This window comes from Gopherus flavomarginatus, chromosome 12 (genome assembly GCF_025201925.1).
Source record: "Gopherus flavomarginatus isolate rGopFla2 chromosome 12, rGopFla2.mat.asm, whole genome shotgun sequence".
Lineage (NCBI taxonomy): Eukaryota > Metazoa > Chordata > Testudines > Testudinidae > Gopherus > Gopherus flavomarginatus.
This window is the reverse complement of record NC_066628.1, coordinates 36,241,723-36,254,521: the sequence shown is the minus strand read 5'-3', so window position 1 is coordinate 36,254,521 and position 12,799 is coordinate 36,241,723. Positions and strand designations below refer to the sequence as shown.

Sequence of the window (12,799 nt, the reverse complement as noted above, 5' to 3'; positions counted from 1 at the left end):
CTAAAACCCACTTTGTGCAATTCATAACTGGGGGGGGCATATCTTCCTCCACACTGATGGAGGGGGCAATTTTCATGAGCTTACGCTGTACAGATTTCTGCGCAGCACAAGACAATACAATTTTGGAATTACACTCCAGAGGGGTTGTGCACTTGAGTACTGGGCAATCCCTGAGCTGAGTCTTCCCACACAGTGCTGATCTCAGTGCCTCTGTCTTTCTGCAGCAGGGTGTGGCCCTACCTGGGTGTCTGCCAGAGGCGGCTTGAGGGCCTAGCATAGCAGGACAGGGTGAGGGAACCCAGGCTGGTGGAACGGGCAGGCTCAGTGGGACCCCAGTACATCAGGTGACACCCCAGTGTGTGTGTGTGTGTGTGTAGGGAACCCGTCACCCCTGAGAGTTTTACCTTGGGCATCTTGCATGGCTTCGGTGACTCGGTGCTTTGGAAGGAGGGCACTTCCTGACTGGATAGCTCCATGTCTCGGTAGGGGGCCTTGAGCTTGCCATATCGCATGCTGCAGTGCTGCCGGCTCTTACGTTGCCAGTGCTCCCGCTTTCCCTCCCAGTCACTGCTGACACCAAACCACTGGGCTGTCCCCCTGCAGAAGCAAGTGTTTAGAGAAACATAGTGCCCATCTCTGCACAGCGGCCTTTACATTCCTGCAGCAAAGGGACTACGTCCACATGACAGAGAACACAGCAAGTCATTTAAATATAGAATTGGAGTGCAAAATAGTATCTAAAATAGACCATTTCTGAACCTTTTACACCACCCACATCTCAGACACCATCACTACCACCTCCAGAGCTGTAAGCAACTTTGGATACTGTCCACACTGCATCTGGGGTGTGTGACTGCACCTGGAGCCTGGTCTACAATATAGAATTAGGTTGACATAAATTGCTTTGCAGTGACCTCTTTATGCCCGTGTCTACACTCAAATTTGTCTCCGATTCATGTAAGTGCCCCATTACGACAATGCAGTGAAACCACCGTCCTCCCCCACCCCCGAATGGCGTAGAGCTAGAGACTTGTCCACTCTGCAGATTGTAATGCACTTCTCCAAGCATTTCCAGTGACACACACACACACACACACACACACACACACACACACACACACACAAGTTGAGTTTATTAGTCAACTGCAGCACAGTGAAGTCCTTAGAGTAGCACAGAGAAAGGAAGGTTAAAGCGTAGGCTGCTCTGGTTAGCCCAGATTCTGGCCAAGCTGGGTGAACGCCATTGTTCAGGCTCTGGTCTGACACCTTCTGGGTCAGTTTCCAGATGCGAGCCTTGACTCCTTCCAGCAGCCAGCACTTAGCCCCTCACCTCACCTCTCTCCAGTCCTTTGTTCTCCAGCTGGGGAATGTTGCTCAGCTTCCCTGAAAAGAGGTGGGGAAATCTGCCTCCTGCTGGGTCCTTGGTGGCTAGGTATCAATGCCCTGGGTGATTGGATTTGCCATCTTTCTTATATCCTCCATTCATGGGAGGTCGGTCTCAGCCAGTCCTTTTTTTTTAAATGGCACATTTCAAGCTCAGCCAGGCACGCAACATTAATACCCACGTCTCTGAGCCTGCCCTGAGAGCAAACAATCCTTTTCCCCTCACCAGGTAACACAACAGCATATAGGGGAAACTGAGGCACACACAGGCTTCATAAAAATATTACAGAAAAGTCTCACTTCATCACACAGTGTGCAGCTGTCCAGATGACCATTCCAACTCCATGCACATGAGCTACTGTGCCTGAAGTAGACAGGATCTCCCGGGCCTGTGGGGAGAAGAAGCAGCTGGGCAGGTAGAACTTTGGACCAGCCACAGAAACATCAACATCTACAAGCAGATGGCACGGGGGATGCAGGCGAAGAGTTCTGATGCAGACAGGGATCAGCAGCAGGACTGTGAGCAAGTGAAGAAACTTCGCCAGCCATACCACAAGGCTGGGAGGGTAACAGTCAAGCTGGTGCTGCACCGGAGATTGATGCTTTTACAAAAAATTGCATGCCTTGCTCACTAGAGATCCCACCAGTACCTCCCAGAACACTGCCGATGCCTCCAAGGAGCCTGAGATGGAGATCCCTGTCATTGGGGGGCGGGGGAGGGGACCGGGATGACGACACAGCAGGGGACTCCAGCCATGCTGCCAGCTAGGACCTGTTGAATACTCTGCTGGAGACTAGCCAGTCCATGTGAGCATAGATGAGCCCACAGATGAAGGGGAAAGGAGCTTGGGGAAGCGTGCGCACGCATGTCTCCTTACTACGTTTAAATTTAAAGCTGGTGCCCGGCCCACACCAAAGTTATCGACTTTTTGTTGCACGAGAAGAGGTAGCAGTACAACAAGCAGGGAAGAGCAGGCAGCTGCTTTTCATTCCTCTGCTGGGTTAGGCAGGAGGGGAGGATAGGAGCAGTTTATGAACACAGGGATATCCCTTGTATCCTCTGGAGAGATCGTGATGAAATGGTCAGGGAGGCAGTCCTCTCCCTAATGTTTCTAGGCATGGCCGCAGAAGGACACTTTCCCAGGCCAGTCTGGGAGGAGTTCAGCTAGCACCATTGAAACAGGCCAGAGGCATATGGGCTCAGGCAGCTTTGGGACGCCAACAGCAGCTGGGCTCACTGGTCTGTTGTGCCCCTTCCAAGTGAAATATCAGACAAAAACCACCACTGCCTGTGAAAGCCAGTGCCAATATTTACTGCCCTTGCTCTGTACTCAGACCCATGCTGAATAGAGGCTCAAATTCTGTAGCTTCGTGAAACAGAAAGTCTAACTCCTCACCTCTGCAGGTCGTACTCACCGTGGCTGGGGCGGTGCTCAGCTGAGGTGCTCCACAGCACAACCATCACCGGACATTTCTCATTAAGAGGACTTATGGGAATAAGGGGAGGGAGTTTTGACGTTGGTTATTCCCTTTCTGTGGGACCGGAAATGTAATGATACATCAGTCTATTTTGACCTGGTGGCATTGAGGAGGGACCCATCCACACACGTAGAATGCCTGGCCTTGTGGAGAAGAAAGAAGAGGACATGTTCTGTGAGATCCTACAAGTCAATGCTACATCCGCCCATGAACAAAGGGGGCTGGTGAGCCAATGTGACCAATGGCATGGAGAAAGAGGACAAGAAAAAGGCAAGGGAGTAGTCCCAGAAGGACAAGGAGCAGGAAATGCACCAGGACATCATGGGTCTTCTCAGACAGCAAGCCCTTGGTGTACAGCTTCACAAGCCATGGGAGCAAAAAGGATAGGTTGTGTCGCGCAGAATCACTACTGGCATTTCAACACCTGCCAGTTAGGAAAGAACACCCCTGCCTGCAGCTTTTGGGTAAGTCCTGTGTTCTTAAAGAGGTGAGCATCATGCACCTTCCCTGACCAACCCACAAGGATATTGGTGAAGCATCCCTGGTGATTGACCAATGTTTGCATCATCCTGGAAAAGCAGCCATTTCTGTTGCTGTACTCTGTAGCAAGGTGGGCTGGTGCCAAAATAGGGATATGACTGCTATCCATCATCCCACTGCAGCTCAGGATCCCCATTACTGCAAATTCATCTGCCAGCAGCCCCTGTGTGTTGCCAAGAGTCTCACTCCTGCATAACAAGATACGCTTCATGGCGCTATACACTTGCATGAGTGGTCTCCCCTGGGAATTTCCCAATGCCAAAATGCTTTCCCATTGCAAACTTCCAGAGGGTGATTGCTGCTGGTTTCTCCACTGTCAATGCAGCTCTCATTCTGGGGTCCCTGCGCTGGGGGGCTGGAACGAGCTCTGCACATGGATCCAGGAAGATGGTTTCTCACCTCCCAAGGTTCTGGCGCCACCACTCGTTGCTCCAAACCTGCATTACGATGTGATCCCAACACTCAGTGCTCGTTTCACGAACACAGCAAGCAACCCTGAATTGTTTCTTGCTACGTCCACCAGTCAACTGTCCTTTGAGACAGCTTCATGTCCCTGGTTGCTGGGGTACTTCCTGAAGGTCTGCAAAAATCAGAGGAGTTGTATATCCTGTATTTGCCACATTCACAAGAACAGCGCAGAACTCTATGGCTTCCAGGCTTCTGCCAGAGCCTGAAAAGCATGGAGTGGATGTGGGATTTTGTTAAAAGAGGCACAAAAATGATGGGAAATGGATGGTCTTACGGGATGCAGAGAGTTGCATGCTGGGAACTTGACCCCTGGCTCCCCAGAGATCTGGGTGAATCATTACTATCCCATAAAACATTGCATAAGTGGCCCAAAAGGCACTGAACTGGACGATGGTGCATGGCACGCTGGCACCAGACTTTACATGGGGACACGCACTCCTGGTGAGCACCAGGCACAAGCAGCCAAGGACACGCATGCCTCAGCAACATGCAAACTGCAGCAGCCATGTGCGTTGACTGTGGTTTGTATGCAGACATAGCCTTAGGCAGGCGCATCCGTGCTAGCTTTAATTGTTAGAATGCTAAAAATAGTGGTGAAGATGCAGCGGTACAGGCCCTGAACTTGGTTAGCAAAGCAAGTATGTTTGGGGGGCTTTTCTAGCCTGGCTGGAGCCTGCAGCCCCACATCTTCACAGTTACTTTTAGCCATGCTAGTTAGATGACTGCTTGCACCAATGTGCCTCCCTGTGCTGCAATCACACCCCCAATGGCAGCGTAGACATGGCATTCAGGGTCTAAGAACACACAAGGCACATGCGATGTTCAAACCGTTCACACTACAAGGGAAGTGAGTTCTTTGATCCCAGCCCAGTCACTTCACCCACAGAAGCCTGCCAGGGTTTAGCTCAGTTGGCAGCCTCTGCTCTGGAGGGGCCCAGCCTGCAATAGCAGGGGACACCAGAAATTCAGACCTCTTGGCAACATCGCTGGTGCCTGCACCGCACTGGGACCAGGCTTGTTAGCTTGGTGCTGAAACAGAAGCCCAAGTGAAAGCCCCACGTAAATACCACAGAGAAACATCCTTGTGCTTTTTGGCACTGATCTGTGAAAAGCACGAGTTCGAATTCTAACTGAGGAGACTGGTATTGTTCCTGGAACAGCGAACAGCCAGGCAACACACAAACAGATGAAAACCCAACACGGGACCTGGTCAATTTATTTCAGCTTCTTGATTCTAACACACGCAGCTTCGACCTCCACGCCTGGTTCTGCAGCGCGTCATCTGCAGCCAGGGCAGAGACCAGAAAAGCAGGGAGCCAAATCTGTTCAACTCCTTTCCCCACAGCCTAGCAGCAGGTGCTGCAGCGTCTGACACACGGTGCCGTAACGCCCAGTGCTGCATGCTCCTTACTTGCGGATGCTCTGGGACAGGGAGGTCTGTCTGTGGAAGCCGGGATGTCTCTCCAGCGTGTTCTCATCCCTTTTCCCTCTGGGCTCCTGTAGGCTCACGCTCTTTTGATACACTGGGTTTTTCAGAGGCTGGAAGAGGAGCCAAGCCATTAGGACCAGAGCTGGGGGAGGGGAACACTTGTGTACAGCTGGGATCCCCCCACAACCCACTGTTAAGGGAGGCAGGGGGGAACAGAGTCTGTCAGCCAAGAGACTGACCTACCTCTCACCAGGGCTCAATCCCATACGTACACGTTTGGGTTCTCACAGGGCTCGCCTTATGTTTGACCTTAAATTAAGAGCTTGACAGAGGGGTCCCATGTTCAGATGTGCTGCTGGCATAGGGAAGCAAGGAGCAGCTTCAAAAACTCCAATTGCAAAACCGAGTCCCCCTGCACCCCATCTGCCTACCCTTTGGCGCATCCTGGGCCCCTTAGACAGCTCCTGCGCCCAACCCTTGGCGGAAGGGATGAAGAGCAATGCTGTGGGGAGGGAGCCCCGTAAAGCCATTTCATAACAGGCAGCTAGTGGGGGAAATAACTAATCCCTTGGAGATGGACCGTTAATGCACATCATCATCCTGAGCAGCCAGCTGGGCAGCAGCCTGGAAAATGGCAGCATTCAGGGCTCAGAGCTGCATGGGCTCTAACCAAGCAGCAGAATGGGACAGGAGATGGGTGCTGGGCTGGGGAACGGGGCTCAACCATGCTCCCAGAGGAGCAGCATTCCCTAGTACCTTACCACTGCTACAAAGAAACCCCCTGCTTCCCCAACGCACCCTCCCGGGTCACTGGGAACTAACCGGCATTGAGAAATCGGGGATCCCCCTCTTACCACTTTTGGGTTGCTTTCCTCCTGTAGCTCCACTGGTGGAATGGTGATGGAGAGGTCAGGGGGCTTCTTGCTCTGCAAGCGGCTGCTGCTAGTGCTCGACCGGCTCCCCCCATTCTTATCGCTGGACGACATCTCAAACAGGAGGAGTTACTCAGGCTAAAGGGGGAGAAGAGGGGGGGGAAGTTAGACTCTAGACTTCTTGGCCTGCACTGCTGATTGCACAGGGGAGGAGGTTGATCAGCCTCCTCTCTAGGGGGAAGGCAAGGTAAGGGCCATTTCATGGATTTATCGCAGATAACTGCTAATGGCTCTGTGCACCACAGAGACCCCCTGGAGGCACGTCAGTAAGGAGAGACATGCAGAATCCTTTCCTTTAACCACTTCCCAAAGGGCCAGTGGGAGCCCCCGCTCCTCAGCCATATGCTGCTAGAGATCAACATTTCACACTCCTACAGTGACTTCCATGCAAAGATCCTCAAGTGCTACCTAAAGATCACAACATGTCTGACTCGTGCGCCATTATCCCCATGTAACAGACGGGGAAAAGCAAGCGGACTTGCCAAACGCAGTAATTCAGTGGCAGAGACAGAAACAAAAACCGAGATTCCCACCTGCTACTCCCCTGCTCTAAGCCGTTCTTTATCGTAACCATGCAGCAAACCTCCCACCACTAGTCCTATCAAGCGTTTTGACTTGCGATGCTGCCCAGAAGGTTGGACGGTGCAGCTCAACATAGCAAAGACAAAGGCTTTGGAGAGATTTGCCTCCAGCCCAAGGTGCTTGTGGAGTTAGAGACATGGCTGGCAATGGGAACGGATGGCTACGCGCAGATTACAGTACATGCAGCTCGACCACAGCAGCAGGAAAGCCATCGGAAGTCACACTCACTCAAGAAGACGTCCAGTTTTCAAAGAACTAACCTGGCGTGGGTCCAGAACTACAACCCCCAGGTTAGGCAGTTGCTCTGAGCTCAGTAGAAGGAGACGAAACCAAGAAAGGAAAATAAAGCTGAGTAGTAGAAACGTTTTCAGACCATGAGACCTATTTCCATTCTAGAATCATCTCCGCATGGAAGCAGTGGGACTCTCCAGACACTGAAAGAAAGATTCCCACCAGAAAGTGTCCTGTAGAGAACGAACCAGGGAAAGGGAGTGGATAATCAGAAGTCTCGGCCATCTCTGGTTTGTAAGGTATTTAAAGGCCTGTGGACTAATCAGTCAAGATAGGAGTGTGAGAATGGTTACACCATGGTTCTATCTGGAGCAACCTAGAGTGAAAAAACATGATGCATTATGGTCTCTCCTGCCCCAGTCTAGCTAAAATCACCCAGCCCAGCACTGGGTGCATGTTGTGTGTGGTGTGCACAGTAGAAGTTCTTCCCAGCTCAACAGAAGCCTCAGCAAACTGGCTGGTCAAGGCCACTCATCTGCCCTTCTCAAACTGTGTGGGGAGGGGGGAAAGAGAGGAAGGGTGGGCAGGAGAGAAACCTGTACACCACTGCAGGATTTAGCCAGCCATCGCTTCTGCTACCATTTAGCATTTAAGCCTGTTCCACGCCTGCTAAGTCTGTAGACGCTCATGGAACGGGACTCTCTAATCCTACAGCAAAGGCAGCTAAGAGAGCATCTTCAGGAAGTCCCAAGGAGGAGAGTCGAGGTGTGGATGCTACACTGGAGTGGTGGCCGAGTAGACAGCATTGTACCAGGCAGCCCATTCGCTACGAACACAGGGATGGCACAACTCCCCATTTGCTGGGGTCGGTGCCGTCCCCTCCAGCTCTCTTCAGGTTCGGTCTGGGGAGACAAGAGAGTGTTTCCCTCTGCAGAGGCTGTTCTCTGAAGGCAACATGACAGAAGAACTTACAGTTCTGCAGTCAGTGGCCCTTGCTTTTGAAACACAGGATGGGGGCAGACTTTGGGGCAGCTAGTAACAAGCACAGGCTGACCTGGGATGTAATGGTCCCTCCTGGCCGTAATCTATAAGCCTTTACTGCACTCATGGAATAGCACTTCCCTGCTCCCCGTCCCATCTAGTGCAGTGCTGGGGGTGTCCATTTAGACTGGAAGCTGCTTCTTAGGGGCAGGGGCCCACATCTCCTCTTTGTGCCCTAGAGCAACAAGCACATATGCAGCTATTTAGGCCACTCACCAACCAGCCAACGCTCCCACTGCAGGGTGAGGGAAACTTTAAGAAGTGAGCAGCATCAGGAAGAGCAGTGAGTGGGAAGTTTGGTAGCAAAATCTCTAGCATTAAAATGAACTTTGAGCAACACTATGGAACTGGAACTCAAACACATGCAGGAAAAAGAGCTGCATGCACCTCACACAAACCCTCACAGACTGAAATGAGCTAGACAGTTTCCTCCACACGCCTAGTAGACATGGAGCCTTCATTTGGGACTGGCCCACTTTTGCTTCATTTGAACAACTTTTAGGCAGAGACCAGGTGAGCAGAGGATGCCCTGGGTAGGACTCAGGAGCACCGGCAGAGATGCATTACAGCGTTACCATCTCTTGGAGTCCCATGGCATTTGATGATTTAATTAAAGCCCCAGCTCCTGGAGTCACAGGATTACTGTGAATTCTCTGCATTCATAAAAAGTTTCTAGCCCTGCTGGCTGCAGAGAAAAACTTGAAAACGTGACCCAAGCATGAGCCCAAAGGCTAAAAATTCAAAAGACAAGAGACGACAAGTTTGTGTTTTATTCCTCCCTCCCCCCCAATCTCATGATTTTGGAGGGTCTGATTCACTATTTTTGAACACGTGGCATTAGTGACACTGGAGTCAGTGCTACCAGCTCCTCATTTCTCTCTTCTCCCCACCCTCTCCAAAAAATATCCTAACTCTGTTCAGTAGCCTTGAAAGCAGATCATTAGAGACCAGACATTTTGCATTCGCTGCCTTCTGCATGAGCCAGGTGTTTCCAAGCTTGCTGCCGCCACATTGCCAGCTGGCTCATTGTTCTCGTTAGCAGAGAAAGCCTGGCCCACGAGAGCACTCCTTCCCCGCTCTGGCCTGGTCCCACTGCGGTTCAGCCTTTGACGTGTGGGAGCACACTCAGCATCCAGCTGACATTGCTTCGGAACTCCCCTCTCTGATCCTGGTACAACAGGCCAGAAAAGTGACATCATCCCCATTAGCCCTTTTCTGAGCCCGGAGAAATGGAAGGGCAGTGAATTCCACCCCCAGGAGATTGTGCCAGCGCCATCTGAGCTGTTGCACCAATTTGTGAGCAATGGAGCACTAGAACAGCCGTACCCTACTGAGTTCTTCTGTATTTGGATTCTATGCTTTACAGCAAAATCTTCTAGTCTATGGGATGGATTCTCCACTGCTCCCAGCGTGTACTGGTGCAGTGCCACTCGATGAGGATACCCAGGCAAGTGTGATGGATGCAAGGGTTACCCTAGCACCCATTTAGCCCTAGGCTCCCTTGATGTAAACACAATAGACTCATAATCCCAGCCTTACAGACTTACCCGCACATAGTTAATGATAGCAGCCAGGTCAGACAGCTGTGGTGAGCCCACTGCCACGGTGCATGAGAGAGCTCCCAGCCAGGCGAGCTGTAAGCTGTCGTAACAAGGGACTTTCCTTGGCTCTTCAGTCCAAGCAAGGAAACATACCCTGGAGGGACTAGCAGTGAAAGCTGGGGGCAGTGGGTCAGCCGGATTTGCAGTACAGCTTTTAAATGGTCTCCTCACCTCCTTATATAACTATTTAGGTCAGGCATGCTAAGCTCAGCGAGAGCTGAAGCGAGAATGGCAAGGGTTAAAAATCCACTTGCTCTCTTTTTACAGCTAGAGTGGTGCTAGTGGGGACCGTGTAGTGAAAAGGGAGGTTCTAAGCCTGCTCTGTTCCTGCCTGGCAGCATCCTGGGTTGTGTCAGCAGGGTGGAATTTAGCTTGTATATTTATGGACAAGGTTCTAGCATGGGGGATTTGGGAGCCAGAGGGTGAGGGGTGAGAAAAGAAAATAGTGTTGGAGTTCGAAGGTGGGACAAGAGACTAAATTAAAAGCCAATATATCCATTGTGTGTTACCCCCATCCTAACCTCTTGCAGACCCCACGCTCAGAGCTACAAGTGCAGGGACGCTCAGCTGATTGGGTGCCTTTGAACTACATTAGCCCAGTTACTGTAGGAGTTTTAAAAATTAAGACCCTCTGATCAAAGTCTTCAGCACATTGGTTTGCACAAATTAGGATTTGAAGGAGAATGGGCAGCATGGTCCAAAGGAAAAGGCACTGCCTGGGGTATCATAGGAGGGTTCTGTTACCATCTCTGCCAAGTACCCAGCCTCGGGCACGTCGCTTCCCCAGCGTGCCTCTGTTTCCCCCCTCTCTGAAATACGGATGATTTTTACCCTCTCTTGTGAAGGCACTTTAAGACTAACGATGGAAGTGCTGAGTAAGAGCTACCAACCAGCACAGGACCACCAGAAATGGCTTCCATTAGTTAGGACTTGTCTTCACATGCCGGGCTACACTGGCACAGAGGCGGGAGCTCTGTGGGCAGGAGACGCTCTCCTATGGACAGAGTGCTGTCTACATGGGGGGGTTAGGTCAGCGGTGTAACTACATTGCTCGGGAGGGTGGGGGGAGATGTAGTTAGACGGATATAGGTCTATAATATAGATCTGGCCTTAGCACAGGGGATTTTCAAATTGGAGGTCAGGACTCCTTAGGGAGTCACGAGGTCATTACATGAGGGGTCACAAGCTGTCAACCTCCACCCCAAGCCCCGGTTGCCTCCAGCATTTGTAATGGTGTTTAATATTAAAGTGCTGTTCACCTTCAGGGATGCAAATCTAACCCCAGCTCCCATTAGCTCTCCCCTACACCGCAAGCCACACAGGTCAAGCTTGCTTTGGAAACATGCTGGAAGTCCTAGATCTTCACAAATTCCTTCCCTCCCCCACCCCCACCCCCTGCCACACTGGGTGCCAATGTTATCATGAGAGTGGTGGGTAGGGTCTATTGCAGCACAGGCAACCCCAGGAGTTCAAACATAACGAGTCACATCCCTCAGCCAAAAAGCCACCACCATAAGTAACAACAGTCTCAAAATTACTGACTTCAAAACAGTGAGATGTTTTAGTCAATCTTGTGAGTTTTGAGCCTTTAAGAGTCGTGCTCTCAAGCTTCTCTGCAACCACAAGGGCTAAAAACAGCTGTTTTCCAGGAAGGTTTGAGCTATGAACTAGCCATGATAGATTTGGAGCTACTCTATAATCATGCATGAATACTGTATGTTCACTGGGATACTGAGAGGTTTTCTGTGTGACTACACCAGGCTAACGACTGGAGACGAGGGATGGGTGGGGAACAACTGGAAGGGAAAGACAGGCTCAAGGGTGTGAATGGGTAAGGTTCTGTGGCTTGCAATGTGCAAGAGGTCAGACTAGATCATCATGATGGTCCCTTCTGACCTTGAAGTCTATGAGTCTGTAAGACAAAATGACCCCTCTGCAGTCATGAGAGTTAAAGGAAAATGCCAGGATTCCCAGCTTCGGAGATTTTTGCCTCCTCTCCAGCCAACCTACAAACCTGGTTTGAACCAGGGCAGGAAAAGGTCCAGAGCAAAGGAGATCAAAAGAACTCCGGCAGGTAGGAACAGGAATCCTCTTGAGAGGGGAGAGTCGACTGTCCAGGGGAACCAGACAGCACACGAACATGCTGAGGGTGTCTAAAGAAGCCAGCCCTGCCCAGGTCACCACCGCAGGGTGCTGGGGCATTAGGTAAGACAGTCATATAAGGCTCTTTTAAAACCCTCTCTCTCTAAATGTGTTGTTCCTACTGTTAAAACACCGTGGTTGTTTAAGCTCTTTGATCACTGTGTACACGGTTGGTCACGGACTCTCAGAGGGAAGAACCGCAGGAGCTAAACCCAGGCAGATTAGCTGGCTAAGAAGAGCTGATACATAGCTGGGTACTGTAGCCCCAGGCCCATTGTCAGAGTGAGAGAACTGCAGAATCCCACCCCAAGAGGGGTAAAGGCACCAGGGCCTGACACCTCGTTTCAGGTAAAACGCAGCCCCAAGCTGGGTCTTCTATTCAGAGTGGGAAATATTTTGCAAACATGATTCCATCCATCTCCTGCTGTTCAGCAACAGCATCATCAAGGATGGACACCAGAAGCACGTGAGAAGGAGAAACCCTGGAGCTCTGAGCTTCCAGTGTGTCACTATGAAAAGTGGCTCAGGCCATGCAAAACCAAAAAGCTTGGCAGGTATTTCATGCGGGGTGCAAAGAGGCTTAACAGGGGCGACTAATACATCAAGCTGAAACATCTCTATTGCATTTATAAAACTAAAAAAGAGCCAGGCAAAGAGAATAGCACTGCAGATATGTTTTAGTAGGGAAAAGTAATTGCATGGATCCTATTAGGAAATTATGCAGCACCTGAAAGAGATGCAAACCTTCACCGCTCTGAGCCACATTTGAGTCCCACGTGCACACTTGAGCTCAGGACTCTAAGAGGAGGAGGAGGTAACCCTTGGCTCAATTAGTGTAGCCTCCACCAACAAAGCTACTCAGTGACTCCCTCGCTGCATCTGCCAAACAGCCGGCCAGGAAGGGAAGAGCCCTGGGCAGTGCTGCTCTTAGAGATGCTGAGCTGTCCTGTTTGCTACCATGCTACTGACTC

The 12,799-nt window shown here is 51.0% G+C and overlaps 1 protein-coding gene across 2 annotated transcripts in view; it reads right to left on the bottom strand.

Annotated features, from left to right (window-relative positions):
- RHBDF2 (rhomboid 5 homolog 2) overlaps positions 1 to 12,799 on the bottom strand; it is a 78,690-nt gene that overhangs the window by 20,758 nt on the left and 45,133 nt on the right. For both annotated transcript variants that reach the window (XM_050919248.1, XM_050919249.1), the window contains 3 exons: positions 6,154 to 6,309; positions 5,282 to 5,409; positions 405 to 597 (listed from right to left, as the gene is read on the bottom strand). In XM_050919248.1, coding sequence (XP_050775205.1) covers positions 405 to 597; positions 5,282 to 5,409; positions 6,154 to 6,285 — 453 coding nt within the window. In that variant the 5' untranslated portion in view covers positions 6,286 to 6,309. The remainder of the gene's footprint in view (positions 1 to 404; positions 598 to 5,281; positions 5,410 to 6,153; positions 6,310 to 12,799) is intronic.